The sequence below is a fragment of the Moschus berezovskii genome, chromosome 6, assembly GCF_049115385.1.
Source record: "Moschus berezovskii isolate FMDL1 chromosome 6, NW_MosBer_1.0, whole genome shotgun sequence".
Lineage (NCBI taxonomy): Eukaryota > Metazoa > Chordata > Mammalia > Artiodactyla > Moschidae > Moschus > Moschus berezovskii.
Window position 1 is genome coordinate 35,049,918 of NC_142465.1, and position 19,862 is coordinate 35,069,779.

The 19,862-nt window shown below is 48.4% G+C and overlaps 1 protein-coding gene across 1 annotated transcript; it reads left to right on the plus strand.

Moving 5' to 3' along the window:
• Nucleotides 1–1,255: 1,255 nt before the first annotated feature.
• Nucleotides 1,256–18,786, plus strand: ARF3 (ARF GTPase 3). The gene is made up of 5 exons (XM_055395360.2): nt 1,256–1,464; nt 13,826–14,065; nt 14,874–14,984; nt 15,221–15,345; nt 15,894–18,786. The coding sequence occupies exons 2-5, from the start codon at nt 13,918–13,920 to the stop codon at nt 16,053–16,055; spliced, it is 546 nt and encodes a 181-aa protein (XP_055251335.1). The 5' UTR covers nt 1,256–1,464; nt 13,826–13,917; the 3' UTR covers nt 16,056–18,786.
• Nucleotides 18,787–19,862: the final 1,076 nt, after the last annotated feature.

The following is a 19,862-nucleotide window of genomic DNA, read 5'->3' on the forward strand; positions in this document are numbered from 1 at the left end:
TTAACTTTATGATGGTGAAAAAGTGATAACGCCTTGAGTAGAAACTGTGATTTGAATTTGATCTTTTCCCAGGCCATGTGGTATGATTTTCTCCTGTGATGCCCAGTGGTGGCAGTGAGTTGAGGATCCCAGTCAGCTATACCATCACAAGGGTAAATCATTCTGTTTCCCACTTTCAGTATAGTATTCAATAGATTACATAAGATATTCAACACAATTATAAAATAGGCTTTTTGTTAGATTATTTTGCCCAACTGTAGGGTAATGTAAATATTCTGAACATGTTTAAGGCAGGCTAGGTTAAGCTATGATGTTCAGTAAATGCACTTTCGACTTCAGCTATTTTCAACTTACAATGGGTTTATTGGGATGTAACCCCTTGTAAGCTGAGGAAAATCTGTACTGCTGTAAATGAGGAGAAAGGGCATTTCAGGAACCTTCTGTACTTAGCATTACTAGTGCCCTTCTTGTATCACAGCTGTGGCTCTTCCAAGGTAACTCTGCATGTCTAGACCAGGTGCAAAAATAAGTGTGATGAAAGTGGGAGTGGGCAGGAATAGAGAAACACAGGTGCAAAATCCCTCACTTTCCTTGTAATACTAAAATTCATACTCATCTAGGTATACTTCCTCAAATCACACCTCTGAATACTAGGCCTCAACTGTTTGTCTTTCAAGTTCCAACTTCCTAACTGGCCCAGTGTCCAGTTGTTTCCTTCAGTCTCTTAAATTCATCCCTCTCCCTCTTCCCTATGGAAAAGATCTCTTGATTAAGACACCCCCCCACCCCACCCCCGCCAGCAACCTAGTGTTAGCAGTGAGTAGCAACACTGGTGCAGTGAGTAGCAACACTGGTGCAGTGAGGGCTCTCGGAGGCCTGCACCTATCCCTGGTTAAGAAATGAAAATGAGAGCTGAAGGAGTAAGGTCCAAAGCAAGAGATGTTCCCTCATTCTCTGGCTTCCTGACTTTGCCCAAGGAACCCCAGTCTCCACTGCGCCCACTACGCCGCCTCAGTCCTTAAATAACAGGCATAGCCCTGGGGCTTCTCACCTGTCCCCACTGTCTCACCCCCATTCCCTTGCTTCCGCCACCACCGCCCACAGATTCCAGCCCCCACATCAGACCCCGCCCGGACTTCGTCTCCAGTACCGGCTGCTGGTGCTGCAGCCGCTGCCATGGTGATGAATCTCGCGAGATCTGCCGCTCGCCGGTGCGCAGCTCTCGCGCGATCGGGGAGGTGGGAAGTATCCCGTTCTGCGGGTGGGGGTGCGCCGCACAGCTCCTGTCGCCGTCGCGGCTTCCGGTGCTAGGTGGAGGGCAGGAAGGAGGGAGCAGGGAGCGAGGCCAGGGGAGCAGCCGCGCTGAAATCGGCTGAGGGAGCCGGAGAGAGTGGAGCGAGAGCCGAGCGGAGCCTGTGGGGGCGGAGGCGGCGGCCGCTGCGGCGGAGCTGGGAGCAGGAACAGGTGAGGGGCTTGGAGGAGGGAAGGCGGGTCCGGGTAGAGGAGAGGCTCGGGGTGGGGGCTGCGAAGATAGAGCCCCCTCGCCCCGCTCTCCGCTCGCTCGCCCGCCCGGCCCTGCCTGGTGTGGAGCGGTGTGGTCCTTCCTTCCCGAGAGCTCGGAGAAGGGGCGCCGGGCCAGCCACACGCCTGCCCCCGCATTTGAAGGACGCTGAGCTGGTGTGGGGGTGGGGGGCGCACACGGTTTTGTCCTCCGCCTCGCACAAGGGGGCGACCTGGGCTGCAGTGAGGAGCCCCTCGCCTGCAGGAGGTGGGCTTTTGAAGGGTCGCGGTTGAGTGGGAGGAAAGCAGTCCTGGGTGAGGTGACGTGGGGGCGGCGATGACTGTTTTGTATTCTTTTGCTATTGAAGGGCTAGGGAATAGCCCTTTTTCCTACCCGCTTTCCGCCTTCACCTTGGTAATAAACCAGAGAGAAGCCTTGCTCTGGTGACACCCCTCCCCCTATCGTGGGGCAGGGGTCAGTAGGGGGTTAGGGATTAACTTGGAACACAGGCTAGTGGGACACCCCAGGGGCACTATTCTGGTGGAGGTTGAGCTTTCGGGCGCTGGGAACCGCATGTTGAGAAGAGGGCAGCAGGTGGGGAGCCAGAAGAGAGGAGGCAGCAGAAGGGGGAGGGGGATCTGGTCTTGCTTGGAGAAGAGAGGTGGTGCCTTCCTCCCCCAGGCGTAGCGGGGGCGGTCTCATAGGAGGAGGGAGCTTCTGGTCGCTGGCGCTGAGTTTCGGTCTTCCAATCCGCTTGCTTTCTTTAGGAAGTACCAGGATTCCCGGAACCGAAAATGGAGCCGTTGCTTACACCAGTGTTTGAGGGAAGAAGGTGGGGGTGAGGGGTAGGATGGAATTCCCTGTTAAAACCGGGCCACTTGATTAGCCAAGTTGTAGCTCCTCTTTGGGGAGAGTTCCCTTCTGTCTGGGTTGTATTACCGCCGGTCTCCCTCTGGCTAGGCCGGGAGGAGTGTGGTATGTGGTCAGGAGTGAGAAGAAATAGTGAGGTCATGGGGGAGGGAGAAGTGTAACTTAAAACGTGCCTCGGTCGCTGTTGGATTGGGTCACTCCTGGTCTACTGCATGAAAGTTTTATTTGGTAGGAGATCTGCTGCAGGAGTCTGATTGCTTAGGTCAGTGCAGCTAGGTTCTGCACACTTCCTGCCCCATCCCTATTCAGGTGGTCACAGACAGTATTTGCTACCATTTTGTCTTGAGCTTTTTGTTGGAGTGTCTCCACTTGCTGTGACTGGAATGGGTCAGTGAATTGGTCATTGTGCATTAGACTTGGGTTTGAATACCATGTCTATAAAAGCTCCTTCTAAGAAAGAAACTGATCCACCTTTTCGCAGAATGGATCTTTGACCTTGGATTCAGCTTGGAAGGGTCCTTTTGTATCACATATTAACATTTCTCCTGCCTCCCAGCATAGAGTTATTGCCTTGGGTAGTAAAAAAAAATTTTTTTTTCTTTGGTAGTCAAAATTTTTATGCGTATGTCTTGCTTTTCCAAAGAGATGAAACTTTTGAGTGCAGGAATTGGATCTCATTTTGTGTCCCCCACACTGCCTGGGCACACAGTAAGCTATCGTGAATACTGAATGTGAGGGAATAGAACTTAGGTTTTCTTTTCTTTTTTAAAAAATATTTATTTGTTTGGCTGCACTGGGTCTCAGTTGTGGCACTTGGGATCTTTAGTTGCGGAATGCAGGATGGGCATGGTAACTCTTAGTTGTGGGATCTAGTTTCCTGACTAGGGATCAAACCCGGAAAGTCCTGAACTCAGGATTTCTGACCACACTTTAAGGAAAGAGGAAGAGATGGCTTGGCTGTCAGGAAGAGTTCCTGAAGATAGCTGAGTGAGGGTGTAAAGATCTTTACCCTTTGTAATTAAGAAGTCTTGGTCTCTCAACGTTTTCTAAGAGGCACAAAACAGTCATGGATAATGAAAGTTAAGACCCCCAAAAGAAAAGTATTAGAACACAGAGTCATTATTTAGCAGAAATCTTAGATCTCCTGCTTCTCTGTTTTGGGCAAAGGAGTCTCTCCTTTAGACCTAGGTCCTGCAGAGCTGTCTGCAGATTGAGTTCCTGATAACTATGGAGAAGGGAGCCAGTGTATGTATCTGGTACCTGGCATAGAATTGGTGGCAATGAATGGTAACTGCTATTACTAAACTGAATGCAAGTGTAACGGAGGACAGACAGCAGGCTAGAAAGAGTGGAAGTGAAGTCTTAAGTGCACAAAGAGTGGTAAAGTGTGTTCATCTCTGCTACTTTCTTCCACTGGGGTCATAATAGAGGAAATGGACTCAGAGGACAGTGGGCGGGATTCATTGGTTAGAAGGAAGTTCTCTAAAACCAGGTTTGTTAAAACTGAGTCAATGACTGAGGGAAATTGTGGAATCTCCTCCCCCATATACCTTTAGAAATGCATTTCAAGAGGCCTGAGACTCAAAACATATCCCTGTATTTCACTCTCCTCACCATTCTTTTTGTGTGGCTACTGTGGAACTTCCCTGACTTGGGATCGAACCTGTGCCCCATCAGTGGAAGTGCAGAGTCTTAACCACTGGATCAGCAGGGAAGTCCTTCACATTTTTTAAATTGCAGTATAGTTGATTTACACTATTGTGTTCGTTTCAGGTGTGCAACATAGTTTTCTTCACCATTTTTGTTACATGCTATGATAATTAAGAGTGTGGACCTTGGAATTGGACACAACTGGGTTCAAATCATGCCTCTGCTAATTACTAGTTGTATGACTTTGGTGAAATTATTTGTCTCTCTTAGCTTCGTTGTCCTCATCTGTAAAGAGTATGATAATGGTAATGTCTGTTCATAGTGTTGGCATGGGAATTAAATGAGATAACATATACAAAGTGCTTAGGGTTATACAAAGCACACTAGTAAACCTCAAGTAAATGTTCGCTGCTATTAATAATCACCATCATAACAGTAATAATAACATGAGCCCTCAGGGCTGCCTTAAAAAAGAGGAGGTTTACAAAAGAACAACTTGCTGCCTGAAGCGCCTGTGTAAAGGGGTGATTGTTACCATGACTTTCTGCGCTGGTCGTAGGCTTATGAGCAATGAAATCTTTTTTCAGCATCAGCCTCACAGAGGCAGCTCCTGTTGCCTGAGTGGGAGGTGAAGCTGGAGCAAGGCAGGGGCCCTGAACCATCGACCGGGATGTAGAGTGAGGATGTGGGGGCTCAGGAAGTGTTCATGATACAAAAGTCAGCGTGACTCTGAGGTAATGGCTGACTCTTCCATGAAAGAGCACCCTAATTGGCCTATGTCAGGTGTTTGGATGCCTGGATCCCATTATTTTAGATCTTGGTACTTCAGCATCCAGCATTTCCTGGGCCACTCTTTTCACTTAGTCGTATCTCTTTTAACTGTCTGCCTCTGTTTCAGAATGTACTGTATTACGGTCCAGAGTTGCAGTGTCTATAAATCTGTCTACTATGCCTTTTCCAACATCTGTTGCAGATATAGGTGGTATACTGATAAAGCTTTTGGATAAGGAAAGGACATGGGGAGCATTTGGAAAGAGTTCTGCAAACGTTTGAAGGCTTTGTCTTATAGTCTGGGAAAGGACTGACCGAGGTAGGGATTCTACAAAGGGGTTAGAGATTTGTCATGGATTTCTGCAAAGGACCTGCTGCATCAGATGGACCAGAAAAAGAAATTGCTCAAGATATCAGGGATCCACGGTTATCACCATATTCCTGAAGAAAGTTGAAATGACTGGGCGTGGCAGATTTTAGTTCCTGGGATTGAGCCCAGGCCCTTGGCATTGAAATTGCGGTGTCCTAACCACTGGATTGCCAAGGAATTCCCATAACCTGTCCTTTATGAGCTTAAACACAAGTGTGTCAAGCATGAATGTTTAAATTTCAACATGATTTAGGATGCAGAAGAACATTAGCTTTCTGTTGGAGTGGTTTAATTCTTCATCCTCCCCTTTTTGAAAAAAAGAAATCTAACCCTACCTTATATAAAATCTTATTTGAAGTCTAATACATAAGATGGATAAAAGCAGTGCTGCTGTGGCAGTGGTAGAGAGTGGAGGACCATAATCAGAACCTCTCAGATAGTTTTCCCTTTCCCCTAGGCAGGCTCTGAATCCCATCCAAGGAACCTTAGGGCTCTGAGAACATGGAAGCCACTTTCCTAGTTTGTCAGTTACAGGAAAACGATTGGAGATCATGTAGAGAATACTGTCTTCCTCAACCTCACAAGCGTTTGCCACCATCAGTAGAACTGACTTCAGCAACAAGTAAATCAGTCACTAGCTACAGATCAGTCATGGATCTGGATGCTGGGAGCATGAAACGTGAATAAGGCACAGTCCCAGCTGTCAAGGGACTGAGAGTCTAGTGTTGTTTTCCCACTGTGGTGTCCTGAGAAAATGGTAATAGTGAAACAGGCATAGTTGCTTAACCCGAGATGACTGACCCATGGGCTGTAGCCACTCTAAGCCCTAACTATCCAGTATTGATGGGATTAGCATCTTCAGCTGACGTGTATTACATTAAAGGCACATTATTTGGGAAGTTCCAGCTCTGGAAAGCAAAACACACCAAGGTAAATAAAGCATTCTGTGGTAAGTCCTAGAGTAGAAGTGTGTTTGAGGTGCTGAGGGATCACAGAAGGCTCTTATCCCCCAAGGTAGGACATTCCCTGTCTTCTGTGTCCTTAGGCTGCTCTGTTACAGGTGGCCTTGTCCAAATATTGGCCTCCTGTTTCATCTGTTCACTGGCAGCTCCATCTTGACCTGCACAGTGGGACCAGATTGGGGCAAAGGTTTACTAGGGCTTTAGGCTGATTACTCATGGGATTTCAGTGATTTTGTAATTAGGAAGGTACAGTGTACTGGATATCCAAGGCTAGAGATGTGGGCATTGGAGCAGCCATCAAATATTAGGATTGGTACAGTTGTAAGCTGGTCAAATTCTAAGAATAGGGCACACTGAAAGCTTTGATTAGAGGGCAGTGCCACGGAATGTTCCAGGGAAATAAATGAGTCTAGTTTTTATTTGGTCACTGTCTTATCTAGCCAGATCATGTATTCTGAAACAGACTTGAGGTTCTGTTCAGACTCACTTGCTGAGGTTTGTCTTTGGGAAAAGTCATACCCTTCTCTGGTGTTTGGGTCTATCAAGGCAATTTAGAATCCTTCGCTTGACTTTGTGGCTTCCTTCAGGTTATCCTGAACTGGAGTCTTCCTCTCGGACTAGAAGGGAAACTGATATTTAACGATTCTGACTCAAACCTAAATGCTGTTAGTTAAGTGGAGACTAATTTTAGTCATGTGTTCTAATTTATAACAAGGCCATTCATTGATTGCCTAGTAGCTAAGTTCAGTAGGTACCTTTCGGGCCTTATCTTGACTTTTTCATAGCCTTTGACCCTCCTTTTTTTTTCTTTCCTCATGGGTGTCTCTGATGCCTTATTCTCTTGGTTTCCTTTTTACCCTTTTGGTTGCTTCCTACTCTCTTTCCTGGCCTTTTTATGCTTTAAATGTTGATGTGCCCCAGGTTTTTATCTTTGGGCTTTTCTCCTGTCTCAGCATACACACTTTCTCTAGATATATAGATTAGGATGTATCAGTTGCAAAAGATAGAAAACACACCTGTGAAGGACTTCCCTGGTCATCCACTGGTTAAGAATCTGCCTTCCAATGCAGAGAACTTGGGTTCTATCCCTGGTCCCCAGATGATCCCACATGCCTCAGGGCAACTAAGCCTGTGTGCTGCAACTAGTGAGCCCGCCCTCTAGAGCCTGAGCATCGCAGCTGGAGAAGGCTCATGTGCAACGAAGACTCAGCGCAGCCAAAATTAAAAAAGAAAAAAGAAAACGCACTGTGGCTCAAATAATCAGAGGATTTATTAAACATCTAGCAGGAAATCTAGGTGAAATAAGCCAGACACAAAAGGACAAGTATTGGTTGATTCCACATTAACATGGTACATAGAATAGTCAGGTTCAGAAACAGCATAGTGGTTGTTTCCAGTGGGGAAGGGAGGGGCATTATTGTTTAACAAGTAGTTTCAGTTTGGGAAGATGAAAAAGTTCTGGAGATGCATGGTGGTGATGGTTGCACAACAGTGTAACTATACTTAATGCTGCTGAACTGTACACTTAAAAATGGTTAAAATGGTAAATTTTATGTATATTTTACCACAAAGCTTCCCAGGTGACTCAGTGGGTAAAGAATACACCTGCAGTCCAGGAGACTCAGGTTCAATTCCTGGTTTGGGAGGATACCCTGAAGGAGGGCATGGCAACCCACTTCAATGTTCTTGCCTGGAGAATCTCATGGACAGAGGAGCCTGGTGGGCTATGGTCCATGGGGTTGCAAAGAGTCAGACACAACTGAAGCAGCTGAACACACACGCACGTAGTCTGCCACATGCGGTAGCAGTTCAGGGGCAGAACATTTCTTCTTACAATTTTTTTTGATCTACCAACTAAACACTGGTAGGATCCGAGTTTTTCTGCTCTGATATCCTAGTGTTCTTGTGTCTGTTCCTTCATATACTCAAGATTACTCCAGCATCTCGCCCTTTTACATTAACATCCAAAAGCTAGAGAAGAGAACATTGATATACGTTCTTTTTTAAGATTGAGGAAATCTTTCCCAGATATTCCCAGTAGACTTTTCTTACATTTTATTGCCCAGAATTAGTGCTTGACCATTTGTGACTCAAATCATGGTGAGAGAAATGAAATGCCCAGAGCCTTTACTGATCAACTTTCATACCCTAGGGCTGGGGAGGGGTAGCTCATAACCAATGCCTGCCAGCGTCTGAACACATTAGGGGTTCTGTTAGAGGAAAGGAGGGAAGATGGCTTTTGGGGCAGACAGCCAGTAACTGCTGCCACCCTGAATCTTCCTGGTTCCTCTTGGGGCTTTAGGCACATGATTCCAAATACCCTTACCAGACTTTTCTCCCGATCTTCAGACCTTAGCACTTCAAAATTAATCTAAAAACAAACATCTTTGCTGCCAGATCTGTTTCTGTAGTGTTTCCAGTCTAAAGAAGTGCCACAGACTCACACAGGCCAGAAACCTGGGAGTCTTCTTTGACTCTCCTCTCCCTACTATAATCGGCTATCAAATCGTGTGGAGTCTACTATTTTGGTGTTTCAAATCTGTCCTGTCCTCTTTATTGCCACCTCTGTTTCAGAACTTTTGGTTTCTTTTTTTTTTTCTCTCTTTTAAAATTTTGAATCTATTTTTTCACTGAAGGATAATTGCTGTACACAACTTTTTTTGTTTTCTGTCAAACATCAACATGAATCGGCCATAGGTATACATATGTCCTCTCCGTCTTGAACCTCCCTCTCATCTCCCTTCCCATCCCACCCCTCTAAGAACTTTGGATTTCTTATCTGTATTACTGGACCTCCCAAGTGGTCTCTTTCCCCTTTTAACTTGTTCCCTAAACTGCTGTCAGAACGATCTTTCTAAAGCTCATATCTGATCATGTTACTCAGTGTTACCTTTAGGGCCCTTCGTGATCCAGCCCCTGCTTACCTCTCCAGCCTCATCCCTTCTTTTTACTCACGATGCTGCATCCACATTCATGACCTCCTGGTTGCACCTGGCTTTGGCTAATCACTGTTCTAACTCATCTTTATGCCTGTGCATGCACTCTTCCGTCTTCCACCTTCCCTATGCTTCAGTGTCTGACTGATTCATATTCTTCCTTTAGAGTCAGCTCAGGTGTGACCAGAGAGTCATGTCTTGGCATTGGCCTCCATCCTCCAGTCTTGATGAGCTGCTCTAGCTTTCTGTCCCCATAATACTGTGTGCTTATCCCGCTCTTAGCCTCACACTGTAATCCTCTGTTTCCTAGGCTTTCTCTCCCATTGACTGAGTTTCATGAAGGCAGAAACTGTCTTCCTCTGTATCCCTAGTTTGTTATACTTAATAAACGTTTAATGAATGAATGGGAACTGACATCAGAAGCTGTTTCTTGGCTTTGGGAAATCTTTGAGTTTAATAGAAGCCATTGAGATACTAATCTACGAGTTCTTGTGTGCTGATTATAGTGCTCTTGAGACAAAAATTTGGAAAGTTTACATAGGTAATAAGCCAGCTGCATTAAGGAAACCAAATACAGGCAGACCTTGCTTTGGTTTCCCTAAATTTTTTGGTCTATTCCATGGGCTGTGCTAAAAATAGCATCTTTATTAGTGATGTCTCAATTTGAAAATCATCTGGGAATATAGCTGCTTTTTGTGCACTCTGCCTGGCAGCAGAGAGTTTGGGAGACTCTGGTCTTCTTTTCCCTGAGCAGATGCAGCCTGAAAATGAGGTGCTGGATCAGGAGTCCCCTCAGGGGTGTCTCAGGACACATGCCTGTGACAAAGAATGGGGAGTGTGTGTGGCAGACTGAGCTGTGACTCTCAGAATCACCTGGAGTGTGAGGCAGACAGGCCTCAAGTCAAAGTGACTGAACAGTCAGTGACAGCAACAGCTTGCCTCTCCGGGGAGTGGGTGGGGGTGGGAGGGAGGGACTGGGGGGCCATAAGTGATCATCAGTGAGGGCATCCTCAGGTGAGACTTACATCAGTCATGTGCCCTATTGAACTGCACTGTCCAACACGGATTATACTAAAACACATTTTTAGTGTTCCTGTTGCTACTTTTATCACTGATCACAAAGTTTGAAACTGTACAATAGAATGTTGAGACATCCTTTTTGTTAATAGAGATATTGCTGTATTCCATTTTTTACCCTGAGCCACTCACCTTCAGTCTTAACTGCTTCCTGTTTCTCCCAGTCCACGGAACCCTGGTATTTTGCCCTGTTGACACAGGAGTGCCATTTGTGGCAGAAGAGAATGACTATAGGCTGTGCAGTACATGAACAATCCGAGGTTGGTTTGTTTGCCATTCTGCTTCCCAGAGCTGCTTCTAGCAATGCAGTGTGGTGAAAGTGAGGGCTGACTATATAGCCGTAGGTGTGTGTTCATGGCATAGAGCTGAAAGTTGCCACCATCCTGGTGGTCGGGGCAGCATGCCATCTGGAAACAGATAGGAACAAGGAAAGCCAAGACAAGAAAGCCAGCACTTGCTTTGGACTGTTCATCTGAGTCAAGCTCCTGATTATATTAAAGAAGAGTTGTAATGTTCATTAATTTCAAGGCCCTGGGGTGCCATGAGAAACACAGGGTAACTACTTGAATATTTCATTAATTTTCTGCCAGCCCCATTGAGTTTTAAATGCCAAGGGAAAATTTTACCACTTGCAGTCTTCTTGTCCTTTCATGGCTTTCCCAAACCAGTCTTAAGGTCAGTATGTGTGGAAAATGGCCAGGAATTGACAGGAGAGCTGAGCAGCCATCTGTGCACCACATGGAGACACCGAGATACCAGGTACTGCTAGGACAGAAGGAATGATACGAGCCTTAGATGTGGCTTAAATCAGCCAGCATGCGTGCTGGAACTCCTGCAGTGGGGCCTGGCACTGGGAGCAAGGACAGATCCAAAAGAAGTAAAAGGCATAGTCCTTGCACATGGTGAGCACATGGTTAAACTAGGGAGACAGTAGAAGCACAGATTTAGAAGGAAAAACTCCACAATGTAGTGCCACTTGAATGGTTCAGATAATTCAGGGGCCTTTATGTAGCTTGTCAGGAAATAGAAATCAGTGTAACACTGGGATCCGCTTTTGAACCAAGACTTCAGTGTGATAGCTTAGCAAAGAAGCACACCAAAGGACAGTGTGTGCATGTTCTCGGGCAAGGGCTTGCTTTCAGCCACTGCTCTACTCACAGTTGGTAATCATTAAATCAGCAATACTTCTAGTCATGAAGGATGGCAAGATAAACGTGTGGTATAAATTCAGTTCAGAATCTGGGCCAAAGCTTATTACCTAAGCTTTAAAGCAAAGTGTCATCTGGAGCTAAAGGAAAGGACACGTGAGTGGGAAACAAGATAAAAACTAGGAGGACTTGGGGAAGGTGTAAATTTCTGGAAGTGAAGGCATCAGAACCAGAAGTCTGACTACCATGGATCACCACAGTTGGTAGGATCTGATCTTACTAGCTGGGTAGGTTTCCCCTCCTGCCTCAGGAATCCTCAGGAATCTGTCTGCCTGGGTGGTTGAGGCAGGAGGGGCCGGGCGGATGGCTAGTGGGCGACTTGGCTGAAGTTGCGCCCCAAAGTTGAGCCAGACCCTCCCCGTGGGGTGTGAGCTCTCTGGGTCAGGGGCTGGGCTCATCTGTGGAACCTCCCCAGAGCACCACGCCTGGCTTATTAGAGAATGTCTGCGGAGGCCTTTGAAGATGAAACACTCCATAAGCACTCATTGTTTCTGTTTTTTGGACAAACTAGTACTTTGGTCTCCAGGGGCCGTTGATCTGGCTCCTTTTTACTAGTCTGGAATTCACTGCAAACTGAGGAGAGTAGGAAACAAATAAACAAACCTAAAATAGTTTTTGAAAAAAACAACTCCCACCAAACCCCTGTGCTTTAGCTTGAAAATAGGATTCCTCCCTATCCACCTTTCACATTCTTGGGTTTGGGTGCACTCTGTCTTGACCTGTTCCTTTGCCTGCTGGGTCTGTGGTGTGCATATGTGTACCTCTGGTTCCCAGACTGTGGAGAACGCCAGCAGCTGGCATATGGTGATTGCTGAATAAGCTGCCGCTGACGCATTGGCTCCCGCAGGCCCAGAGAACTGGCTGGCATGGGTGATTCTGAACCCCTGTTTCATTGTTGTTTCAAAGATTCATTTCTGTGGCTGGCCTGAGCCATCCAGATGGGAGAGAAGAAGAGAAGAAAGGAATGACTGTATGAATCTGTCAGTCTGGGGCAGTGGACAAAGTGGGCAGATAGGCATTTTGTACTTTTGTAGTGTTCTAACTGCTCCCTTCATTTCCGCCCATGGTGTATCAGGCAGAAGCGGTCTAACCTGAGTGAGCTGCTAGTGAGGTCAGTAGAGACCTTGTGAGTTAATTCAGTTATCCACTTACTGTGTTCCAGGCACTAGTCAAGGCACCAGGAACACAGCAGGGAACAAAATAGATAAGGAACTGACATTATAGTAGGAGGAGAAAAACAGTACAGAAGGAAACAGATACAGAACGTGTCAGATGGTGATGAATGCTATGAGGAAAAAGTGGAGTAATGGGTTAGAGACGTTTGTGTGTGTGATATAGGTGGTTGTGGAAGGCCTCTTTGATAAAGGGACAGTCGAACAGACGTCTGAAGGAAGCAAGGGAGAGCTCCATGAAGGCTATCTGGGAGATGAGCCTTCCAGGCAGAGTGAAGAGCAGGGACAAAAGCTTTGAGACGGGAGAGACTGGGGAGCTGAAGTGGAGTACGCACAGGGGAGAGTAGCAGGAGACCTGGTGAGAGAAGCAGGAATGCAGCCTGTGCCGGACTTTGTAGGCCGTTTATGGCTTTGCGTTTTACAGAAAAGGAGATATGAAGCCCAGAGAGGGTTTTGAACAGAGGAGCAACATGACCTGGTTTTGGTTTTAAAATCAGTCTGGCTGCTCTGTGGAGAATAGATTGAAGAGAGAATGAGCTGACTGCCTCATTGCAGGTGACCATGTGGAGCAGCTGTCCTGGGAGGGACCACGGGAGCCCAGGACCTACCTGGCTGAGGAATGAGGGGGAGCCTCTCCACACCCCACCTGCCCGCTCTCGGCTCACTGTTGTATGCACAGAGTATGGCTTTAGCAGCTGGTAGTTCACAAAGTGAAAAGGATCAGCTTTTCTTAGGCGTGCTGCTTTCTTACTTCTTCCTGCTTAGTTTTGGTGTGTAGAGGAAAGTGTAGAAACACAGGAAAGGGAAGCAGCAGAATCTCTTGATTAGGGCTGAAAGCATAAACCCTGGGAACCTGACAAGCCTGAACCTTGTCAGGAGTCGCAAAGAGCCACTCCTTATTCCACTCCCTCCTCTCCCACCCTTTCCAGAAGTCTTAGGGCAAGGTTGGGGGAGGGAGAGGCATTAATGATCTCCCTATGCCTTGGGATATAGTATAGAATGTCAGGACTGAAGGCACTTCAGAAATCATCTAGTTCAACCTCCTCCATTTACAGGTACAGATAAGAACAGGTGAAATAACCCATCCAGAGTCACCTGGGTAGATTACTGGCAGAAGCAGGGGACCTGAGTGTTCACTGCTTTGTCTCTGCTCCCAAAAGCTCAGGATCTAAGTGGGCCTTGATCTTCATGGTACGCTCAGGCTCTCAGTTTGTCATAAAAGAACTCCAGCCATGACTTTGGCCAGTCCCGTTAGTGTGAAATCCTGACAAGCAGATGGTGGTGGTGAGTTTGCATTTCTTTGCCTAGGATCAAGTCCTCCATACCAGGGCCCAGGCTTGAACCAGACTGCCACTGCCCCCACTGCACCCTGCTGTCCTCAGAAAGCGACTGCTGTGATCATGGGTAACATCTTTGGAAACCTTCTCAAGAGCCTGATTGGGAAGAAGGAGATGCGCATCCTGATGGTGGGCCTGGATGCCGCAGGAAAGACCACCATCCTGTACAAGCTGAAACTGGGCGAGATCGTCACCACCATCCCCACCATTGGTAAGGTCAAAGCGCAGATGGAGGCTTTCATGCCCACCACTGAGCCAGATAGGGGGCCTATTCCTGGATCCCCCACCTGGCCACCAGGCAAGTCCTTACGGTCTGTGGGGTTCAGGGAAGAGTGGTTATTTAGCTTCCTAGCAGGTGCTGGGCCTGCCATTTGCACACCTACCCTGGCCCTCTCCTATGCGGGAACTTCCGCAGCCTGGCACCCAACAGTGGCCCTCAAGCACTGAGCTGGTTTGTTCTCTGTTGTTTGAAAGCAGGTGAAGAGCTTTGATGTTCCTGCCAGAGGCCTGGAATTTCTTCAGTTTAGATCCTTGGTGGCTCTGATCCCAGTTAAGACCTGCCTCTGGGAGGGAGAGCATTTGCCTCGTGGAAGCCGCTCTAGATCACCGTCATCAGCTGGTTCTGCTTTCGGGGCTCCAGGACTGTCACCCACTTCTTGTTCTCCATTCTGCCTTGCAGGCCCCACTTCTCAGCTGAGGCCGACTCGGTGGCCCAGGGACAGGAGTGGGGCTGAGTCATTTCTTTTGCAGGAGAGAGAGTCAAAGACTGAGAAGGAGCGGGGAAGGTTGTCTCACCCAGGCAATTGGGAACCCCCTGACTGGTCCTCTTCGTCCTCTTCTGCTGCTTCTCTTAGGTTTTCTTTTTGGCCTTCATGCTGCTAAGTCGGAACACCAGGTCTGAGGAAGCCTTACTTTCTTTTCTTTGCTAGGCCTGGGGGAAACAGAAATAACCCAGTGGGGCATCATTTGCAGGCCTGATATTTCTGGCCAAGTGACCACTGTCTGTTTTTTCCCCAAAGGGTTCAATGTGGAGACAGTGGAGTACAAGAACATCAGCTTCACAGTTTGGGATGTGGGTGGCCAGGACAAGATTCGGCCTCTCTGGAGACACTACTTCCAGAACACCCAAGGTAGGGCGTGTGAATTGCCCACGGACTGGCATGGGTTGGTTGGGTGTGAGCAGAAGGTGGCTATTGTTCTTGGTTATCAGGTGCCAGCTCTTGCCCTGATGTAGCTCCTAGGGATGGGAGACAGGAGAAGAGGGAGCAGCAGATATTTGAAGGGTGTAAGGAGGGTGTTTTCTCTTTGCGGTGGGGGAGGGGAGTTGATCTGTCGTCTCTGTGCAGCCCATGCTCTGCCTCCCCAGGGTTGATATTTGTGGTCGACAGCAATGACCGAGAGCGAGTAAACGAAGCCCGGGAGGAGCTGATGAGGATGCTGGCAGAGGATGAGCTCCGGGATGCTGTGCTCCTTGTCTTTGCAAACAAACAGGTGTGACATCTCCCTGCCTCTGCGTTTGAGAGAGGGCAGCCTGGCCATGGAAGTCATGGGATCTTGGAGCCATTGTGTGGTAAACCCTATGACTAGGTTCTCATTTTGGAAAGTAGAAAATATGATTAGCTGGCTTCCTTATGCTCTTCTTCTTGTCCCCTTCCCCAATCCCGGCTTTACTTAGCTGTGTTTTTGTCCAGAGGGACTGCTGTGGTAGATCTTTTACCTCCAGCCCCTCTGTTACCTCACCTGTTGTCTGCTTTAGTGGAACAGCCCTCTCTCTTACTGTCAGACGGACCTGATTGTCGGCCCATCTGAATCACTTCTCCACTTCCCTAGCAACCCCATACTTGGTTTCCAACTCCTCAGTGGAATGACCTTGGAGTTCTAGGATGATTAAATCCAAAGTGGTTCTTTGGGATCTTGCTCTGGGTTCCTCCACTGAAGAAGGAGGAGAGGGTGTTGGTTTACCTGCCTTTGCTAGGTGGATGCTCTAGAAGCTTCTGCAAGATCCTGAGGCTCCTTTTTGTGTCTCCCTTGTGCTCCAGGATCTGCCTAATGCCATGAATGCTGCTGAGATCACAGACAAGTTGGGCCTGCATTCCCTGCGCCACCGCAACTGGTACATTCAGGCCACCTGTGCCACCAGCGGGGACGGGCTGTACGAAGGCCTGGACTGGCTGGCCAATCAGCTCAAAAACAAGAAGTGAGAGCCAGACAGCCCTACCCGACCACCCCATCCACCCCTACTGTCCCCCTGACCCAGCCCTACCCTTTTCCTTCCTGTTGCCAGTGCGGCCAGAGCCCTGGGTATCATGTCCGCATGCCCAGCAACAGCCTTGCTTCCCCTGCCCTCCCCTCCCCCATCCATGACCAGTCCCCAGTTGCTGTCCTGATGATGAATCATTCCAATTTACCGGATTTAAAACAAAAAACAAGGTTGTTATGGTTTCATGGGGTGGGCCCCCCTCAAGCTCTGGGGCTTGGGAGGTGGGATGGGGTGTTCCCTCCGGTTTGCTTCGTTTGGCTCTAGTTGCTGTGCTCTTGGCATCTGAGTCCCTCCCCTCTCCCAACAGGCCCCTCTCCCCTTCCCCGTCTTCCTTTCCTTTGCTGCTCTCCCCCTGTTCTACATGGAGATTGCACGGGCCTCTCTGTGTGTGCGTGCATGTGTGCGCGTGTATATACCTGTATAGAGAGATATATATAGGGGCCAAGGAGCGGGTAGAGGCGGTGGGTGAAGCTCAGGGCTTGGAGCCAGGACACTGCCCACTCTCGTCTATCAGCTGCTCCTCCCATGCTGGTGAGATGAAGGGAAGGAGGTGGAGGGGAGGCTGCCCCAGTCCTGTGCTGGTGCCTCTCCACTGCAGGGAGGTTTTCCTGGATGACAGGGCAGATGATGGCTTCTCTGCCACCATCTTTCTCTCTCCCTCTCTCCACCCTACTCAGGTCAGGGGGGTGGCATTTGTCTCTAGATGACTGTTCCCAAGGAGATGCCATTCTGCCCTGCCTTTTTGTGGAAGGAGAGAGGAACCCACTCACTCTTTATCAGCTGATCCTCCCCCTCATCCTTAGATCTGTTCCTGCGAGCTGGAGCGGGGAGGTAGGGATAGCAAGACCATGGGTTGTATTTGGGACCCAGGGCACTGGGGAGAGGGGCTCAGGTTTTCCGTCTTCATCCTCCTTTGTTATTAGGAGAAGGTGAAACACAGATCAGTTTCCCTATTCCTGCCTTCCTACCCCTTCCATCTTCTGATCTTGGGCCTGGGTGGTTCACCTGTCCTTTGTCAGAAGTTTCCTCACCCTGGTAGTTCTGCTGGCCTCACCAGAGCCGGCTGGCTGGTTTACTGAAGAGCAGGGGAGTAGGGGTGACACAACAGACCTCAGCATCAAGCCACCTCTTCTCCATTTTTATCTAGTCCAGAGTGTGCTGAAAGATGAAAATTTTGTTTCCAGACCCTGAGACCATCCTGCTGTCCCTCCCCACTCCATCCCAACAGCCTTTCCCTGCCCTCTCCACCCACTTCCCATAAATGGATCTGGGCATTGGAATGGAGGAAATCGGGCTCCGAAGTGATTGTTGGTGCTGATGGGATGCAGCGGTCTTCCGAGTCCTCCCTCCATTATTATGTAGTTGTTCAGAAGCTGCTGCTACTGTGTCTCTGTCTACAGTAGGCACTTGTCCCTGAGATCCTGGACTGGGTTCCTGACTTCCGCGGTTTCTGTGAAGCCGTGGCTTTTCTGTGGGCTCCTGTGTGTGCTGGCTGCGCTCTGAGCTCCAAGACGGCCGCCCATAACCTTTTTGCTAATATCAGGGCCCAGGGCCTCCATAGCATGGCTGAGGGACCCCTTCCCAGAGGGGCTATCCCAAGCCCCACCCCATGGGGCCAGGCTTCCTACCACCTTTGTCTACAGCAGGCGGATCAGTACCCCCTACCCCACCTCAGACTGAACTGTGAAAGAGGTTCCGGGGTGTCTCGCTCAGTACCAGCTCTTTAGTGATGTGTTAATTATCCAAGATGCAGTGGGTGTATGCAGGTCTCTTGCGCTCTAGGCCTTTGTGTGTATGCGTGTGTATGTGTGGTTGGTGGCGGGGGGTGGGGGGGGAGGGGTTGCTGGAGCTTCTGATTCATTTTAACATGTGTTCACTCCCCTGACCCCACAGATGCTTCCCTCATACTTTTACTTTGCCTTCATCTGTTTTGTCAGATTTTTTTCTGTTCCTGCTCCTGTTGCCTCTCCCTTCTTGAACTCTTCCCTTTGCCTTCTCACCTGCTTCACTGCTGTTGCCTGTTTGTCTCCCTTTTCCTTGGGAAAATTTCCTTAGAACTGCTCACTCTGTATCGTTGTGGTTGGTGAGGACTTTGCCTCCTCTCCTGCCTCACTCCCTCTCTGACCCTGCCTAGTTAGATTTCAGTCCCAAATGCGTTTTTCTCATTTTAGACCTACCCCCAACCTTGTTTGGGGGTCTTCAGGGACTGGTGGGGCTGAGGGTGTTAGGAAACAGTCTTGGAGGTTGCCTGGGTGCTGCTTGAGGATCTGTCCAGCAGGGGGCAGTAAATGATCTTGTTAGTATCCCAGGCTGCTAGGCCCTTGGCAGGGGTGGTACTTTCTACATTCCCATGCACCCAAAAGCGCTTTTGGAATTGGGTGTTTCATTCCACTTCTACCCACTCCCTCCCCACTTTCCTCTGGTAGGGTTTAATTTTTTGCTTTCCTTTGTTCCAGCCTTTCTTCTCCCTGGGAATTTCCCCTGTTCCCCCCTAAAAGTTTGTTTATGGTGTTATAGTGGTAACTGCAGTTCTGGTTTTTCTCTTCTTTTTTTCTCCTCTGGAATGTAGACTGTATATGTTTAATAACTCACCTTCTCTCTCCTTGCTCAAAATGTGGGATACGCGATGACTGTGACCCTGGTTGGAAATTAAACTTGTTTTATGCAGCTTTGGAGCAGACCTTCATCCTTGATGTGCAGCAGCCGTGGCACAGAGTTTATTGGTGAGGGTAGTTCTGCTTCTGGTCCCACTCTCCAGACTGCTCTTTGTTTCAGCAGAGGGGTAAAGGGTACTCTGGACTGGGGAGAGTGAAGTGATGGAGGTTCATCTCCACACTGCTCACTGTTTCCCATCATTCCCCAAAAGGGAGCTGAAATGAATCAGGGCCCAGAGTTTGAGGGCTTTGTGACTTTGCCCCTCAAGTTGTAAAGGGTTTAACCCTGAACTTAGCCATGTTCATCATCTTCTAGTAGACTTAGGGACTCCAACAGAGGGCCCTAATGCCTCACACAGCCCCCACTCTCAGATCTCCCCAGCCCTGTGCCTCAGGTGCTTCTAGTTGGACCAGGGTCCCCTCCTCCATAGGTTGGAGTCTGCTCACCCATCTAGTTCTGGACTTTGGCATTGAGTAAGGTAAAGGGTAAAGGTCTGAGTAGTGTAATGAACTTGATCCTCCTGACATTTCACGGCCCTGCATCACCTCTGCTTTAGGCGCCTGGTTCCCCATTGTCAGGAGGACAGACCTCATCTGGAGATAACGTTTTGAGGAAAAAGACAAACCTTGTCCTCCATCCAGTTCCCACCACTGCTCTTTTCCTGTCCTGCTCTTACTCAGGCAAAGAAAGGGATGGTGCTGCCCTTTCTTGGTGAGGTCTGGGTGAGCCAGGCAGGCCTTCCCCACTCTCACCACTTTTCTAAGCTTTAAGGACAGAGGTCTTCCCAACTTGATGTTGTGGAAAAGGCCCAGGATTTAGGCGTGTGATAAGTCTGAGAGCCCCAGACACCAGTGTGAAATTATCCTTCGTGTTCAGCTACCTCCCTGCTGCCTCCCCTGGCAATTTTCCTTTTCAGCCCCTCTCTTGCTATTAAAATAAGCCATCATGGTTAAGGACCAGTGCATCTGCCCTTACAAAACCCTTAAACTACTTCAATCAGACATTGCTTTATTAACCCCATAAGCTTTGAACACTGCCCACATAACCCTCAAAACCAGGTGATGCTTTCCTCCTCCTGGGCTCCTCAAAAGTC

Coding starts and splice junctions, on each gene's coding strand:
- ARF3 (XM_055395360.2), top strand. CDS start 13,918: ATGGGTAACATCTTTGGAAACCTTCTCAAGAGCCTGATTGGGAAGAAG. Junction 14,066..14,873: donor CACCACCATCCCCACCATTG/GTAAGGTCAAAG, acceptor TTTTCCCCAAAG/GGTTCAATGTGGAGACAGTG. Junction 15,346..15,893: donor TTGTCTTTGCAAACAAACAG/GTGTGACATCTC, acceptor CTTGTGCTCCAG/GATCTGCCTAATGCCATGAA.